General features: G+C 36.4%; 2 protein-coding genes across 2 annotated transcripts; both read right to left on the bottom strand.

Annotated features, from left to right (window-relative positions):
- Positions 1-344: 344 nt before the first annotated feature.
- On the bottom strand, positions 345-1130 carry LOC103423549 (rapid alkalinization factor-like). The gene has a single exon (XM_008361636.4). It carries the CDS (start codon positions 905-907, stop codon positions 545-547), a length of 363 nt encoding a protein of 120 aa, XP_008359858.1. The 5' UTR covers positions 908-1130; the 3' UTR covers positions 345-544.
- Positions 1131-9990: 8860 nt separating this feature from the next.
- Positions 9991-12549, bottom strand: LOC103450909 (heavy metal-associated isoprenylated plant protein 36-like). The gene is made up of 3 exons (XM_008390316.4): positions 11738-12549; positions 11572-11647; positions 9991-11330 (listed from the first exon to the last, which is right to left on the bottom strand). The coding sequence occupies exons 1-3, from the start codon at positions 11810-11812 to the stop codon at positions 10177-10179; spliced, it is 1305 nt and encodes a 434-aa protein (XP_008388538.2). The 5' UTR covers positions 11813-12549; the 3' UTR covers positions 9991-10176.
- Between the last annotated feature and the right edge of the window lie 5123 nt (positions 12550-17672).

Here is a 17672-nt window from a genome sequence, read left to right on the forward strand (position 1 = left end):
GATCCGGAGAGGATCATGTTGTTTCTAAATGAGTACTAACACTCTTAGCACTACATCCAATCAAACACAAAGTCCCCAAAAGATGCAAACTTTTATGAACAAATATGATCCATCATCTTGAATAATTTTCTATCGAGATAAGGATTTGTTGGACATGAAAAATGTGAGGAGGGGGGGGGGGATAATCAAGCAACATTGTGTTTGACAACTAACTTCAATCTAAATCGTCTCAAATTTTTTGTGCAGAACGTTCGTTCCATAGCGAGACTATCTAAACCATATGGTACTCTAGAAAACTAATTAGAGCTTAAATTGTTCACCACATCTCCCTCCAAGAGTGACTAATATATCAATAAGGGTTCATTCGATAGCCAAAATCTATAAAATTTGAAGAAAAAGATACCAAATTGTTCAGTTTTACAAGAGACATTGCAAAATATGATCTGATAACATCCATATTTCCATTAATTAATAAAAAAAACAATGACACATCCCCTCCAATTCCAAATGAACCAAAATAAAAAAAACAAAAAAAGGTTAAAAATTAACTCCTGCACCTCGTGATGGCGCTGCAGCCGCGGCTGTAGGGGTTGGACTGGGCCCCGGGCTGGCAATTGTAGTAGGAGGCGCCGCGCCTGGAGCAAGGCACGGTGTTCCTCTGCAGCGCACCGTAGCTGATGTAGTTGCTGGTGGCTAAGATGCGACGGCTGATCTCTGAGTCCATGTCAAACTCCACCTCATCGTTCCCTGCAGCTAAGGCGCAGTCGGCTATGGAGCCCTTGCAGGCTGACTTGGAGGCGGCGGCGGGTATCCAGGAGAGGTGGTGGTGGTCCTCACTTGACGAACCCACCGCCAATATTGAGGCGCAGATCAGGAGGAGGAGAGAGAAACTGTGCAGACTAGCCATTGCTGCCCAAACAAGAAGCTTTTCACTCTCACTATTTCTTTGTTGCTTCTCTTCAAAGTTCAATGCTTCCTGATTCAGCTCCTTAATAATCTTTGTATTTCAATTTTAAATTTCTTGATCTGTGTTTGCGTTTTGTTTGTTGATTCTCTTCACCAGTGAGCCGAGAGAGAGAGAGAGAGAGAGAGAGAGAGAGAAGGAGAGAGAATGGACAAAGCAAACTAGACAAGGACTAAACCTCAGTTAAGAACTTATAACAGTTGCCAACAAATGACATTGGTATTGGTTCTTATTTACAGTGGTGCCCCTTTGATGATTATTTATTTATTTATTTTTGCTCCTGGCAGAATGTCAAGCGGACCTTTAACTAAAACTACGGGAGAGAGTTCGAATTCGGATGTATATAGACGCCCTCGTGCGCTTATTCGTCCTGACCGATGTGGCTATCTTCATGTATACTTTTTTCGAATTCAGCATTGAATTAAAAGCCATTTACGAGACAGAAACATACTAGAAACAACCATAATAATTTAAGCTAATTGCTTGACTAGACAGTAGTTGTAGGCTTGTAGCACAGCTTTTCTTTAGCCTCTATAGAGAGTGAGAGTTCAACTAAGCCACATAATCGGCAACCGAACTTGATATCAAATTCGTCATCTACAAAATTTGAACATAAAACATCTTACCTACAAGTAAAATGACTATCATCATACTATTATACTGAGTTACAGTACAAAAATATTAATAATTCATTTTAAATCAAATCCATAAAACCAATGGGAAATATAGTAATTATAAGTAAAATCATATGCACATTCATAAACCAACCTACTAATTAATATTCAACCTTAGTTGACTGGTTGTGCCCTTGTCTCTATCTCACTCTTAAAAAATGGAGATTAGAGAGAGAGTGGGTGTGTATTAATAAAATATAATATGGAAGAGGCCCAAGAGGGAACACGGCATCTAGGGTTTACATTACACCTATCCCAAGTGGCAACTCCGTCAAAGAATCGTTAACCTATACACGTTTTCTTCTTTCTATCCTACCTATTTCTCTCCTTTATTTATTTATTTACTTGATGATTCGTGGCATCGCAGATTTATAATATTTTTTACACAAATTTTTGTATGATTTATTTTGTAATGTATTTCAATAATTTGAATCATTTTTTTTAAGTCTTCTCTTAAATATTATGACATCCAAATTTAAAATCATATGACAATTAGAGTAAGGGCTTAGGATTTCTTTTTATAATCGTATTCGTCTAATTTTTTCACTACGAATGAATGTTTTGCGATTTTTGATATGTCTAATTTTTTGCAAAGACGTACGATTTATGAATGATGTTCTAAAAATAAATTGTTCGGATTGTTGTAATACATAATGGAGTGAGTCCCACAAAAGATTGTGTCAAAACTGTATAAAAAAAGTGATGTCACAAATCCGACACCCCTTTATTTATTTGGTAGTTAATTTATTTATTATTTTATCAGTGAGTATTAGCTAGTAGTCTTCTTCCTCCATCCCGTTGGCGTCATCCTTCTTTTTTATGAACATAAGCGTCATCCTTCATTATTCTGCCCTTTCTGACTTTGTATGTATTACTTTTTGGTTCTAACAAAACCGTCCCCCATTTTACTCTTCTTGTTTTTCCTCCATTATGTAATTTACCAAATCCAATATATCAGTTGAATCCTTCCAACTTAAAGGAGAAAAGAAAAAGAGATTTGGGTTGGATCCACGCACAAAGGTTGAAATAGTTTTTCTTCATGCGTATGCCATTGACATTTGTAAAGTGAAAGCTATTACTCAGAGCAGATTGCAACGCAGTTGATTAAGAATATTTAATTATGCATCAAAGGTTTTGTGTTCAATTGCATCTTGTTTGTTTTCTAATTTATAAGAGTATATATTCAATCCGTACTCTTAAGTTTATTGTTCATAATAAAGGGCATAAATCTTCTCTAGATCTTACTGTTCAGAACATAATGACTAGTCAATCAAGACCATTTAAATTGAAACTGACGGTTCTTATTAACTTATTACGCTGACTCTTCTTATTCAAAATAAAGATTCTGAACTCTCTTCTACACAAACCAAAAACCAGTATTTTATGATCCATATACTCGAAACAATAATGTCCAGAGAGGATCAAATAGCACAATAAAGTTGAATTAAGCACTATTTCCTTTCTTTTCGATAAAGCTCTGCAGATTCGATTCTACGTTTGTTATTGTTTTAAATTAAATACCCGCGCTTTTTTATCATAGAGCTACGGGATTTGAAAGGAGCAACGGATAGTGTGTTTAAATAAGCGGCGTTAGAATGAGCGGCTACGTGCATAGCCGTTAGATAGGTCGTGGGCCCGCCGCAGATCGCGAGGACGGTGTTTGCGCGTCCCAATACCAGATCCTCATCAGTTCTCCTCAAGCCAGCTGGTCCCTTACCAATCTGTTCCCCCTAACCCCATATTTTTAAGAGATTTCTTTCCCCTAAGTATACTATTATATTCTACTTTTTTTTCTAATAAATAATTTATGCAGTTTTATAATTAAAGCCCTCTTTCCTTACGATTCATGAATCTTCCCTCGTCATTTTTTAATTTTGTTTCTAGAAGTGAACGTTTTTTTAGTAAACAAATTCAAAAGTTGTAGTTAAAAGATAAGATGAGGATATTCGGGTAAAAGTAAAAGTGATGATAAAAAATAGGTTAAGATGGTTTGAACATGTGAAATGAAGACTTACATGATCTCTGGTTAAGAAATACGATTATAAAGTAGTCTCAGGGCAAAGAAGATCGTGAAAGACTTGGAAAGTGACTTTAAGAAAAGATATAAAGTACTTGAAGCTAACGGAATACCGAACGCAAAACTAAACTCAGTAGGATTTAGCATCTATACAGTCGACCGCGCTTAGTAAAGTAAGACTTTGTGGTTGTTGAAGCAACATTTTTTTAATAAACAAATTCAAAGGTTGTAAAGGACAAGGGACATTTTCACAGATGGACAGAAGTGCCCTCAAGTATCCTGATATTTTTTTACCCACACGGAGATGAAAACCCAAATTATTATCAATGGTTTTTTTTTAAAGAAAAATTAATGAAAAATGTTTGAATATTTTGAGTTTTAACGATAAAGACAAAATAAAGGATAAAGTGAATAGTATTAAGATTAACTTTTTAGTAAAAATATGATTTTTCGTTAAAGTGAAGAGAACTTTTCGTTAAAGTTTTTCTTTTATAATTAATATCTAAAATTAGGTCCAGGTCCAGGTGCTAAAAAGCACATGAGAAATCCACAACCTGCATTCCATACACGCCGAAAGATCAAAAGGAAAGAGCAAATAATAACATCCTGGCATGTAAGCTATATGTTCAGGAATCATGCTGACATTAACGAGAAAAACGCAAATTACCCCAAACTCCTTGAGATAACTAGCCAACTAGGTGTAAGTGTGTCCTACCTGCCCCTTTTTAAGATTTCACAATCAACAACTTTTGAAAGGTCCTAAATTGAATGAGCAATCCAAAGAAATTAAGGTCCTAAATTGGAGACGGACTTCTCAGATGTCACAGTGACAGTATTTCAAACTAATAATAAACTTTTTAAACCGAGTTTATACATCATGTATTGTGTGTCCTCTATGGATTCATGGCCACGAGTAAAATGAATAATGAATAATGAATAAGATATTCCCACTTGGCATTTCTATCGGTTGTCTCAGCAATATTGCAGTTAGAAGGCAGAAAATCACTGCAACTGAGTCTTTCCTATCGTCTTCGTTACCAGTCGTCAGGAAAAACCATCTCAAGACAGACAGAAATTCATTAGGGGTCCTATAAGCTGCTGCGTGATAGTGATGAATCAAAGTCCCCGTGCGTGAATTCTTGTTCCAACCCCACCAATTCTATGACCTATTTCGTACGAGTTCGGTAACTTTGACACCAAGAAATCGTTTCACAGTTTGAATAGAATGACATTACCGTTTCTGATCTAATTGTGGATGACTTCATATTATTTACATAGGATAATCACTCAAAGAAAAGCACAAAGCAGCCTTGCTCAATAAGTAAAGCCAATAAAGCATGTCGTTGAAGAAGAAAGATGGACTTACAACATGAGAAAGAAAAGAAATTTGGCCAACCATCACTGCAGTCTGCAGCCACGAATCTTACTGTGGTACGGTGGTGTTGCTTGAATACAAAGGTCATTCTCTTCATCCTCATCACTGTCGTCTTCATCTGCATCTACCCAGTTACTAGGATGGTGCTGTGAAAAACCACCGCCGTTAATTTGTGACCCTTCTGATAGCACCAAACTGCACAAAGCTTTAGTTACTACAGTTGTATAAAACAAGCAAGATTAACCTAAATATTTTCTTACATACCTCTAGGTTCTTCCATGCGATCATTTTCTTCAGGGTGGCAGCTAGAATGACGAGTCAAGAGAATGATTTTGAAATCAAATGAAGAATAATATTTCGTCAAGCAATGACTTTGTTTACGACAAAATCACTTCTAGCATAAGAGCTTTAATGAAGAACCAACTCAAAAAAATGAGAGTGATTATCAAAAGAAACACCTGATATGTGATTCTTCGAAAACCCGCTGCTATTATATACAAACATCCATGTCAAACAAACCAAAAGAAGGAGATTTTGACCCTGATTAAGAGAATTGGGCGGGAGTTACTAGGCCCAGGTGGGTATTTACTTAGTTGGGCTTGTTGGGTTATAGGCCCATCTCACTTTATAAAGCTTGCATTTGATTTTGAAAGAAAAAAAAAATTACAAAACTTTACAAGCTTAGATTTAATTAAAATCCTTATAATTCTTATAAGGAGAATAGTTCTTAGAAACCTATAGAACAGTTTTTAGAATTTTTCGAACATTTTGCACCCGCGACCTAATCATTGATTCATCAAGGGTTTCACATGTATCAACCGTTAAAGTTTAAGCGTTGAAAGTCACTCACACACGCGTGAGCGACTGATCGTAGCATACCCTTTAAGTTTTAATCGTATGAGTTGAAATTGACAAACTTCAGTAATCATCTTGAGACTAAACTCTACAACTTAAACATCTTAGTAGCTAAAAGAAACAAAGTAAAAATGATTGAGAGTAACCTAAACCACGAAAATAATTGGGGGGACGGCAATACGAAACTAACCCACCCAAAAGTATTTATACTTAAACTTATCGTAGAAGACTTATATAAAACAGTGTACCATCACATGATATGTCAATCTTATAACTTAGTTTTTCTTTACATGTCAATACAATAATAGTAAATTTATTTTATATAAGTTACTCGTAACAATGATGCGATTTGTTATTAACTTGGAAGCTGGCCCATTTGATTCCTGACCTTTGCGTTTATGTGATTCTGAATGTGATGAGGCTGCTGTTTCAACTCCTCAGTGGTCCATTACCTTTGCGTAAATCTCATTTCTCAACACAGCAAGCAAACGCAAGCCTCCAACTACTTATTTATTTATATGCAAAAGAACACTTAAATTAAATAGAATGACCACGATTACAACCAGTTCTTATACAATCAAATAAAAAGGTTCTGTGAACCACACTCCTCAGGCTATTATGACGAAAGCCAGTACTTGTAACAGCGCCCGTAAAAAACTTCGCTTCTTAAAACACATGCGTCCTAAAAATAAAATCAAAGAATTTTGCAATATCTTTGATATTATCAATGATAGACATGAAGCGCCAATGAACATTGCATGATCCTGAAACAATATCAATCACTAACTTCGGGTCGTTCTCCACACAAATTATGCACTACGGCGTGTTGTTTGACGTTTTTATAGAAATGTTACGGCTCAAATTTTGTGTTTTACTAGACAAATTTGCTTTTGCTTGTTTAGGCATATAAAGCTATACAAACATATGAATATTATCAAACAATTTGTTAGGTGGGGTTTGATTATGTTATTTGATTTTACGAGAGATATATTAGCATCAGTTGTCCGTGCACATAAAACTAGCACAATTATAAATTTCTGGCGCTTTATTAGCTTCATGCTTTATAGTGAGTTCGTGACAAGTTAATATAAGTTCTCAATGTTAACGGCATGTCCTCGCGTGTAAACAACTACCGGCAGCAAAACACTCGTAATATGTAGGTACTAGCTAGAATCGATATCCATCAAACTTGTCGCAGGCATTATGATACTAACCTTGCATTAGTTAAATATGTACTTAGAGTTACAACCTGCATTCATTTCGAGCTACTTGCTTCTTTTGAACCAGTGTCTCAGGTTGTGAAAGGTGCAACTTTTCATTATATATATATATATATTTTTTTTTTCGTTTTATATCTTTTTTTTTTTTATGATGTTTTTTTTTTCGTTTTATACTCCGGATCTCTGTGTCCAAAGCTCTGGAAAAGATTTAGGTTACTTAATTTCAATCTCACGATCTACTTCACGAAAACCTAAATACTTGATGGCCTGGATCTCTTTTTCTCTCTCTTGAACGATTCAAATTTGGACTCCGAATACAAAAATCCGAAGTGAATGTCTTTGTCATGACTAACTACTCTTATACCTTTACACCAACTTATACCATGTGGCTCAAATCCTATATAATGCAAAGTTTATGGGACATAGTTGCCTTTTAAAGAGACACTGTTGATACTCTACCTACTAGCCCCATCATTGCATGTAAAACTAAGGCATGTCATCAATGTGGTGAGTTTCCATTTTACGTGTTCAAATAACATTACTAAAACTAATCACATTGCTAAAGCAAAATCTTTCACAGGTAAACTCCATCAGTTTATGTAAAAATCTAAGTGTATTAGAGAATGTGTTAACAATATGATTAATTTTACATGTTTAAATAGGTTTTTTAGCCAAAATGATCTTTAAGATTTGCTTAACTCTTCACTTTGGTCCCTGAGATTTGAAATGAATAGAAGTGATCCCTGAGATTGTCCATCATCAATCATTATGGTCCCTCGGTGAAAAATTATGTTAAATATGGATCAAAATGACAAAATTACCCTCAATATAATAAACAATAAGTCAAAATGATTTGATAAAAATTAAGGATATTTTTATAATTTTATCCTTATTTTATGGAGAGTTTTCCTGGAATGACTAAAATGATTAATTATGAACAAACTCATAGATCAATTATATCGATTTTAAATCTTAAAAATCAAAATAAAGAGTTATGCACATTTATGAAACCGTCTAAATACTTTTACCATTAGCTAGTAAGCAAAAGCATCCTGCTCCTGTTTCCGACTCTATCCTGAACATCATTTGCTTGCTTGTGGGGTTGCTTGCCCTAGGAGGCATGTCTCAAAAGCAATAATTAAAGAAAAGGCCTACATGCTACTCGTACAAATCTGCTTTTAAATTAATCTAAAAAAAAGTGCTTTTAATCCAAAAGCAGTAGTCTACAGAATAAAAGAAGGAAAAAAATGAAAACTAAAACAAAGAGGACAGTCCACCACAAACTCCAAAGGATTAATGGATGGAAGTAAGAGATTGCTTTTTAAAGTAAAACTTTCAAAGGAGATAAATTATTTTAATATCTCAAGTTTTATAGTAATTAAAGAACAAGAGACTTTTTCAATTTAAACATTTTCTTCTTTCACAAAACCAGCAAAGAAAATCTCTAAAACCTTAGCTCGATATTTTGGATATTTTATTGGAATCTAGAAATGGGTTTCCACAGCTTAGAAAGAGACAAAATTAATCTAGGGCATTACACAATTGTAAATTATTTCTTTCCAGTTAACAATGTGATTAGCATCCTTTGAAGGACATCTCTAATAAATAGTTTTAACTAATCTTTCCACTTTCTCCATTATAATTCTCCGCTTTACGAATCACTAAGAGAGTATTTCCAAATATTGAAAGATTGAAATGGTCCTACAAACTAACCAAGAAAAAGTGCCTCATGGACAATGGTGAATTCAGAAATTTAAGGCCGGGGAGTTTAATGTAAAAGGTTCAAAAATAATATTATAAGTTACAAAATCTAAATCATGGCCCTTTTCTAGTAAGGTCATTTATATAAAAAATATATATATGTTCACTCAATTTATGAGTCCATTTATGTTTTTCCAATACCTCGAGTGCTCCCGTGACTACCCTGGTCTCTCTATGAATCTGCCCATGACCATGGATATTGCTTGAAAGGGTTGACCCAAGAACTTCCATGCAACAAAAATATCACTATGATCATATTCAAAACTAATCATATTTATCCATCTAAAAATGTTAAAATTAATGTCAATACGTGATATAACTTACATGCAAAAGAATGTTGCTTACATTATTCCATTCTAATCATATGCTATATCATGCAAAAATGTTAAAACACGTCAATACATTATAGACTTAAAACATATCAATCACTACAATGACATATGATAAGTTTCTCCTCGAATGTGTTGTAGCTGTTGCTTCAAAGAAACCTAGAAAGGGTTCTTGTGTGCAACTAGACAGGTCAAAGTAATTTTGTTTCAATTTCGAATGGTCGAAATCCATTTTACCTCTTTCTCTTCATGCGTACGGTAAAACCCGAATCAGGATGCACATGCATAATTATTTTCTACTGCTAAGGTAAAACATTATCTGCAAATTAACAGCTTTTTTAATATGGATACTGAAACCCTAGTAGATAGCTAAACTAGAGTTGGATATAAAGACCAACTACTAGTAAAACCCTAATAGACGAACTACTAGAGCTATTATTCATGCTGTTTTATAGCTTTGAAGAAATGTTGACATTCTCTTTGAATTAAGTGTGATTCTTCTTTGACAGTGCATTTTCTTTCAAACGGATCTCTAAGGTACCTTGACGTTTATCAGTTGGTTGGACAAATTATTGGACCATTCTCTCTTCCATATATATTCGTTTTTCTCACATTTGGCAAAGGATTCTTGTCTGCCTTTTACAGTTGCAGCAGGATTCTTGTCTGCCTTATACAGTTGCAGCTTTTGCTCATAATCTTTCAGAGCTTTCAAACTTTTGTTTATCTTAGGAGTTGCGTTAATTGATTTTTGTTTCTAATAGTTTTCTACTTCTTGTTAGAGTATGACTTCATATCTCCTGTAATTTATTGTATCTTTATTTTATTTTTTTCTTTCCATATATTCACAATAATGTATATTTCCGTGATAGGATACTGAAGTGAAAGTAATATTGTTGTTCTAATTAACAACCCATTTATCCTTCCCCACTAAACCACTACAAGAATCTTCTCAAAAAGCACTTATACAAGTAACACAATGCTTCACATAATGCTGCACCCGTTCGGATTTTCGTCGCTGAACATCACGAAGGAATCGGACTGCTGCGGCGAATTATACTCCGGCGGCGACGGGTAATACTGCGGATACGAGTCCGAATGATAGGACCTGAGCTCACTCTCAGCAGCCACACTTTGAGACGCATAAGTGTAAGAGTGTGCGTGAGGTAGTGGTGCAGCATACTGGGATGCACCGTAGCTCCTGGCGGGGTAGGCCGTATTGAAGTTCATAGCTTGGAGGGGAAGCCCGCTGTAGTTCTGCCTGGGATACTGGTACTCATACATCTGCTGATGTGGAGCCATGTGATTGGCTGGAGCTGGTGCTGAAGCCGGAGCCGGAGCAAGAGCTGGAGCAAAATTAGGGCCTTGAGTACCAGATGGAAGCATGTAAGGCCCCTGAGGCATAGGAGGCCCACGTCGTACATTGCCTTGATTTGGTGGTGATCCAGTGCGTGGAGGAGCAGCATCACCACATTGGTCAACCTCATCTGAATCATCAGCATTGGCCTTCCCCTTTGGCCCCTTCTTGTTCTTCTTAGTTCCACTGCTACTAGGGCCGCCGCCGCCTCCACTTTTATCAACCTCACAATTACTGTCATCTTCATCGTCATCCCCACCAAAACACTTCTCCGCCGCAGCCGGCTGTCCAGACATGTTCACAGGCTTCCCCTGCTTCACCACCTCAAGCTTTACCTCTTTACCCTTTCCACCGCCGCCGGATTTCGCCGGTGCACCATCCCCCTCATTCACTTTCACAGCATTAACCCCCTCGGGAGTCTTACTCCCACCCGCGCCACTACCACCTTTATTTTTCTTACCACGATTATCCTGAACTTGAACAACGTCAGCCTCAACCGTCTCCCTTTCATTATCACAACTACCGCCGCCTCCAGTTCCGCCATGGTTGCCGTCCTCGGACCCTTGGGTATCTTCGCCTTGCTGCTTCTCCTTATTCTTCTCCTTATTTTTCTTCTTGTCATTTGAATTATTGCTGTTGTTAGCCTTCTGACAAGGCCACATCTCTGCATATTTTCCTCCCTTAGCCAGTTTCTTGATCAGAATCTCCGGCTCCACGTTTCCAGTCACTGTAACTTTGTTTTCCTTTCCGATGTTCCCGTCAAACTCTGTTTTGTAAACCCCTGAAAACCCACCAAAAAAATAGTAAAAATCACATTTTTTAATTAAAACAATAAGAACACATTAAAAATCAAAACCCATGTTGTAAAAATCGAGAAATTTGAGCTGAATGTAAGTCTGTAACTGAAAAGGTTGATGAAACGAGACATGCAAATCAGAAACTATCGAATCAATAAGGACCGTACGATTAAAAAAAACTACAAAAACAGGTTTATAACATCAGAGGGATTTTAAGGGTATTACCATCGATTTTTTTCAAGATTTTTGCGACTTTTTTCTTGCAGCCTTCACAGTGGATAGGGACTTTCAAAACCCAAATCTACAAAACAGAAAAGAAGTTAGAAAATCTGAAAGTTGAAATCTTTTTCTGAAAAATAACAAAGTTGGTGTTCTTAGAATTTCTATTTACTTTGTAGTTGAGAGGGGGTTGAAAAACTTCTTCACTTCCTTTCGGTTGTTCTGGTTTAGCTTCAGCTGTAGGCATTGGACAGAATCCGAGAGAGTAAGCAACTCTTGGTTTTTTGAGAGAGATCTTGGTTTTTGGAGAGAGAGGAGAGAGAGAGAGAGAGAGAGAGAGAGGGGTTAGCAATGAGTGTGGCAACTGAGAATGCTTCAGAAGGAAGGGACGGGGATTTATGATGGAGGGGAAAGATCTAGTAGCTGAGGGGGAATTGAGTTGCACAGTGGAAATTACGGTGTGATCCCTTGAAGTTGGTGCTTGGTGGGGTGTCACTGTAATTTTAAAATTTTAAACTTTTTTGGTACTGACTAAGTAACCAATTTACTCACCATAACATGTGGCCAAATAAAATTGTAACACCTGTCTATTTATACTTTCTCACATCACTGTCACCAAACACAAACTTTTTTCTTAAACCTGTGGCCAAACACAACCTTTCTTCTTCCTCCCTTCCTGCCAACGTGACAGACCTCAGACTCCTTTTTGTCTCTCCTCCGTGAGCGCACGCATACTCCTTCCTCCAAGATTTCCGTCGATTATAGCCCGAATATATCCACCAACCCCTCTCCGCGGCAAATCGAGGGTCAGTGCTGGTTTGGTAGGGATTTGCAGACGAAGGCGTGGGATTTTCAGAGGAAGGGAGATGAGGGAGAAGGTTGGGTGGAGGGGACGAGGGTGGATTCGACGGAGGAGGTTGGAGGAGAAGGCTGCGATGGGATCGACTAAGGGCTTCGAGTTTGCAGATTTGCCATGGCAGGGGTAATCAACATAGCAAAAGGTTTGGGAAAATATTAAATAGACAGGTGTTATAATCTTATTGGATCACAAATTATAGTGAGTAAATTAGGTACTTACTAGTCAGTACTTGTCTATATTTTAATACCAAATCATCTTACTTCTCATTGAAATGAGGAAGGTTCAGAATAATAAAACATTCAATGTTTTTACCAAATCTTTCTTTTTTGCAATTAAAACTTTAATCAGAGATTAAGAATGGAGTGATTTGGCTCGGTTGCGAAGATTCTATCAATTGGGTCTTTGGTTTTTGGGGAGAATTATCTGAACCATTATGCTGGACTGTAGATAACTAGTAAGAATTATCTGAAGCATTATGCTGGACTGTAGATAACTAGTAAAATCATCAAACCCAAGTTACACTTTTTGGTTATGGAGGTCAATTGCATGCTTTTTTCTTCGGACTAGGATTCTTTTCCATTCTTTTTCCATCCTCTTCCATTTTCTCTTCTTATATTCTCTATTTTGTCTTTCATTTTTTATAAAAAATTAATATAAGATGCTGATGTGGCTTAACAGTGGCCGTTCAAATAGAAGGGGAGGGAAGGAAAGGAAAAAAAAGAGGGAAGATAATCCTCCTTTTTCTTCCGGGTAGAAACTTGATTCTCCATGGCCATTGGCAAAGTGTCCTACAAAATTTTGTGTTAATTAGGTTATGGGTTTTAACTTTTCATACAACACACGCGATAGAATAGAGATACAGTTTAGTATAATTTTACAGTGAAATCTTTCTTGATGATCTAGCTTATAAGAGTAGGGTGGATTATATATATAAAACATGACTGTCAATGTGATATTGTTCTAATCTTTCACGTGTCAGTGTCACCATGTGTTTTAACATATACATAACCACCATGTCGGGTTTGAGACAATTGTTTCATGAAAGTCTTTCTCTTTAAAGAGATTATACTATATTATTGGAATTATCTCTCGATTACACCAAACTCCTTAGATTTGGAGAGAAACTTACATTAAACGCATTTATTGTCATGTAGCGTCTTGATTCAAAAAATGCAATGTCACGAGGAGATAAATTCACACATAATATTTTACTGTTGGACTGATCAGATATCACGGTGACAGTGAACTCTTTACATATAAGTCACTATCTCATATTTTAGTGGTCCATTGGTTAGCTTGAAGAAAAGGATACTATGTTTTACAAACAAATAAATAAAACAAGAAGCTTTTTAACATGAATTGCTTAATTTGGTACCTATGGGCTGTAGGAACAACTTTCAGATGGCACTGAGAATGCCTTTTAAATCTGCTTTTCCAAAACATTTGTTTAGAGTTAATTTGCCAACGGTTTATCATAATAATGCAAGAATTAAGCATTTTTTAACATACGAGATATTATCTACATTGAGGGGGTGGGTCGGGAGTCGGCTAAACCTCACGATAGACTAGCAATAATTTGGTTCAAATTCATATTTGATGAGAATCAAATCTAAGACTTTTCACTTACAAGTATAAAACTTAAATAGAACTTCATCATGCGTAATACTATTATTATTATCTTTCAAATGAAATTAAAAAAAAATTAGATGAGATTAACTCTTCAATAATGGTCACGTGCGAAGCACCTATCTTCCTCCGAATGGATGAGGATCATTACGCCCAAAATGCAACCATACAATTGGAAAATTGAAATTAAAAATAATAAAAATATAGAATTAATTTATATGAATCTGAGATCATTACTTAATTGCTTGGCCATTACGTTTATACCCAAAAGGGGAAGTTCAATAAGGAAGTTAATTTAAAAGTTTTCTTTATGGAAATCAAACTTGGTCTCGGTTTTTCTGGAAAAATCCTGAGCTAACCTCTTTAACTCCCCTACTGATCCATGTGCACCACTGTAAAATACACCTGCAGCAAAAGGACATATGAAAACCAACTTAATACTTTGAACATTTACAGTAAAAGGGAGAGAAATAATTTTTGCACACGTTTTTTCTCATTCTATACATCTTTGTTGATTTTTGTATGTTAATTTTTCTTTCATTTGTTCAATCTAAAAGTTAAAAGATACACAAAGGAGAAATTGAGAATATGAAATATGCGGAAATCACTTTTCCAAAAGCAAAGCAAGAAAAACAATTTTTAACCTCCTTGTTTTTGTTAAATTTTGGTAAAAAGATAATGCTTAAGTAACACACATGTTAGGTAAAACCATACGTTTTAGCATGAACTAATATAATTAATGATCTCAATTCACTTAAACCCCATGATTACCAGATAGTGTAACCAGAAAACGTTCCATTAAAGTTATATTAAATGTACTTACCAACTTGTTGATCAGTGTGCTTAATTGCGACACGCTTAAAAACGTCACGCCAATTCGATCTAGGAAAATGAGTCTTAACCCTCGTACCCGAAACTACGTCGATGCCGTTTTTGGCATGATTAAGAGATTGAAGCATTGTGGTAAGAGCCGATCGAGCATCTCCTTCGTACACACTTGTGCAGTAGTTACGGAGCACAATTACACCATCTATATCAGTTCCGGCCACCTCATTCATCACACCCTAAACCACTCAAACGAGCCTTGCTCTCTCGTGATCCATGCAGTAGAAGTAAGCTCTTTAGGTGACAAAAGTCCTTTTGTTGTCTTTGATCCCTTGATTATCTTCAACTTCCTTTTGGTGCTTAATATTGTTGCTAAGCAAGTCTTCGAGAATGCTTATTAGTGGAGTGGCACCAATGCCAAGGCCTACAAGTAGGAGGGCTTCGTATTTTTAGTAGACTTGTGCTGGTGCAACATACGGACCATCAATCAGGAGTCCAGGCATCCTGCTAATACATGCTTAAGTTAAATCCAACAACAAAATTGATAGTCATTGTGTGCCGTTTTCAGTCGTTGATATAATATACAGATAAAATTCTGAAATTTATGTGTTCAAGAATGACAGACTTTATTATTCACTAAATACAAGTACTGCAAAATTACCTAGGTTTGATACTGCCTTCGATAGATGGAAGCTGACACACCTACAAAATACAATATTCATGAGATTTCCGTATCTCAATTGTAGCAATGAACGAACAAACACAAACACTATCACTCGAGTGATCATAATTCCAAGCACTCGAATTACAGTCACAAAACAATATCAAACAAGCCAACAACTCGTGTGGCCATAAAACAAACTTAACCATTTATTTCCCTTTTTCTTTTCTACTTTTTTTTTCTCATTCTTTTTTCTTCAAACAACATGTCTCTTTTTGTTTTTTGTTTTTTTTTTCTGTATCCTTCTCTCCTTGGTGCGATGGCAACTGTCTTCGCCCATAAGCGGTAGGTCTCGGGTTCGAGACTTGGGAGCAGCCTCTCCATAAATGGGGGTAAGGCTAGCCGACATTCACCTCTCCCAGACCCTGCGTAAAGCGGGAGCCTTGTGCACTGGGTACGACCTTTTTATCCTTCTCTCCTTCTCTTATGTGTAACTGCAAACTAGTGCAGCAATCATCAGACGGCATTGGAACTCCAATGCAATCATCGGACCAACAAAAAACAGCAAGAATAAGGTTTTCAAACTAGCAGCGGCATGATTGCAGTGGTTCGAAAGATCCGACTCATGGGAGTCGACTGCGGGTACGAGCCTACGGCAAAGTGCAGGGTGAAGACGAACTCGATCTGAGTTTGTGGTTCTCGGGTCTGGACTTCGTCAAAAAACAAGTGGTGGTTTGTGGTTGTCGAGCAACAGCGGTGGTACATGCAAGAATCGATGAGGCGAGCGACAGTGTAGGTCAGAGGTGGGTCGATCTGGTAGTGGTCAGGTTGGTGCGGGTTGAGCAGCACCGACAGTACTAGTAGGCTGGGGCAAACAGGCGCAAACCTTTTTTTTTTTAAACAAAACCTTAACAAAACTGATACCAAGCAAACTAAAAAACAAACTAGCTACCAAGAACATATTCAACTCCAAAGGATCAAACATACCAAGTTGAATATCAGAGTGTGCTACAAACAAGATTACAAAATAATAAGAATATTATTAATAAACAAGAATGCCGAAACAGCTACGAAACCGTAAGAGACTACATATTGGCTAACTTATTCTGGACTGAATAACAAACATGCTATTTATAACGAACAAACATAATCCTAATACTACTAGGTTAGGCCTAAACTAAACTTATAAGAAAACTCAAACAATATAATACCTAAAATACTAATATTTTCCAACAATATGTACAAGAAATCAACCAAATCAGTGATGTTTATACACATGAAATTACTTTAGAGAAAATTTGTTCGAATATGAATGCTTATGTAGTTGTCTCCGGGAGCCGAAGTAACCGAGAAGGGATGCCTATAAAACACACATCAATTCTCACTATAGTCAGCTTTACGTTTTTTAACAACAATTATCGTTCATAAAATTTGAGTTTAAAATTTCCTCCAAAAATATGGAGACTAATTAAGTACCGAAGACTAAATATTAACGATGATGAAAACTATATGTACCGAAAATTACCATTGAAATGGGGAGATATCTTCACATAGATATATTGCCCAGTAGTGATGCAGGGCCAAAACATTCCCCGGATAAACTGCAACCTGAAACATTAATCAAAGATTTGAATTCTTCACCAACACAGAGAAATTTTTATGTGTGTCGGAAACACAGTTTGATACACAAAGTGTCATAAATACAAGTAGTTGGAAATTTTATTGTTCAAATATCCAACCACTGAAAGGGTAATGCTAGGAAGACTAATTTTTTTTAACTAAATGATGTGATTGTAGATGATTGGATTATTAACTAAGTATCGATTAACGTGTTTGCTTCTTATTGGTGACTTACATTATTTGGTTTACAAATTTTGTTTAAACTTTTGATTTCCCGCATTACCCCCACTTAAAATTATAGCAGTTAGATAAATATTGCGCGACGTAGGAAGAGAGAAAAAAAAACAATGGAGATCACACGGCATGATGAAGATGAAGTGTACGAGGTGTCACGGACCGGGAGTGTAGAATCCTTAAACAGGTTGATCGAAAAAGACCCAGACATTCTATGGAGAATACCCCTGCAGACCGGCATAACCGGAACTCCCTTGCATGTTTTGGCTTTGCACGGCCACA

This window comes from Malus domestica, chromosome 12 (genome assembly GCF_042453785.1).
Source record: "Malus domestica chromosome 12, GDT2T_hap1".
In the NCBI taxonomy this organism is placed as follows: Eukaryota; Viridiplantae; Streptophyta; class Magnoliopsida; order Rosales; family Rosaceae; genus Malus; species Malus domestica.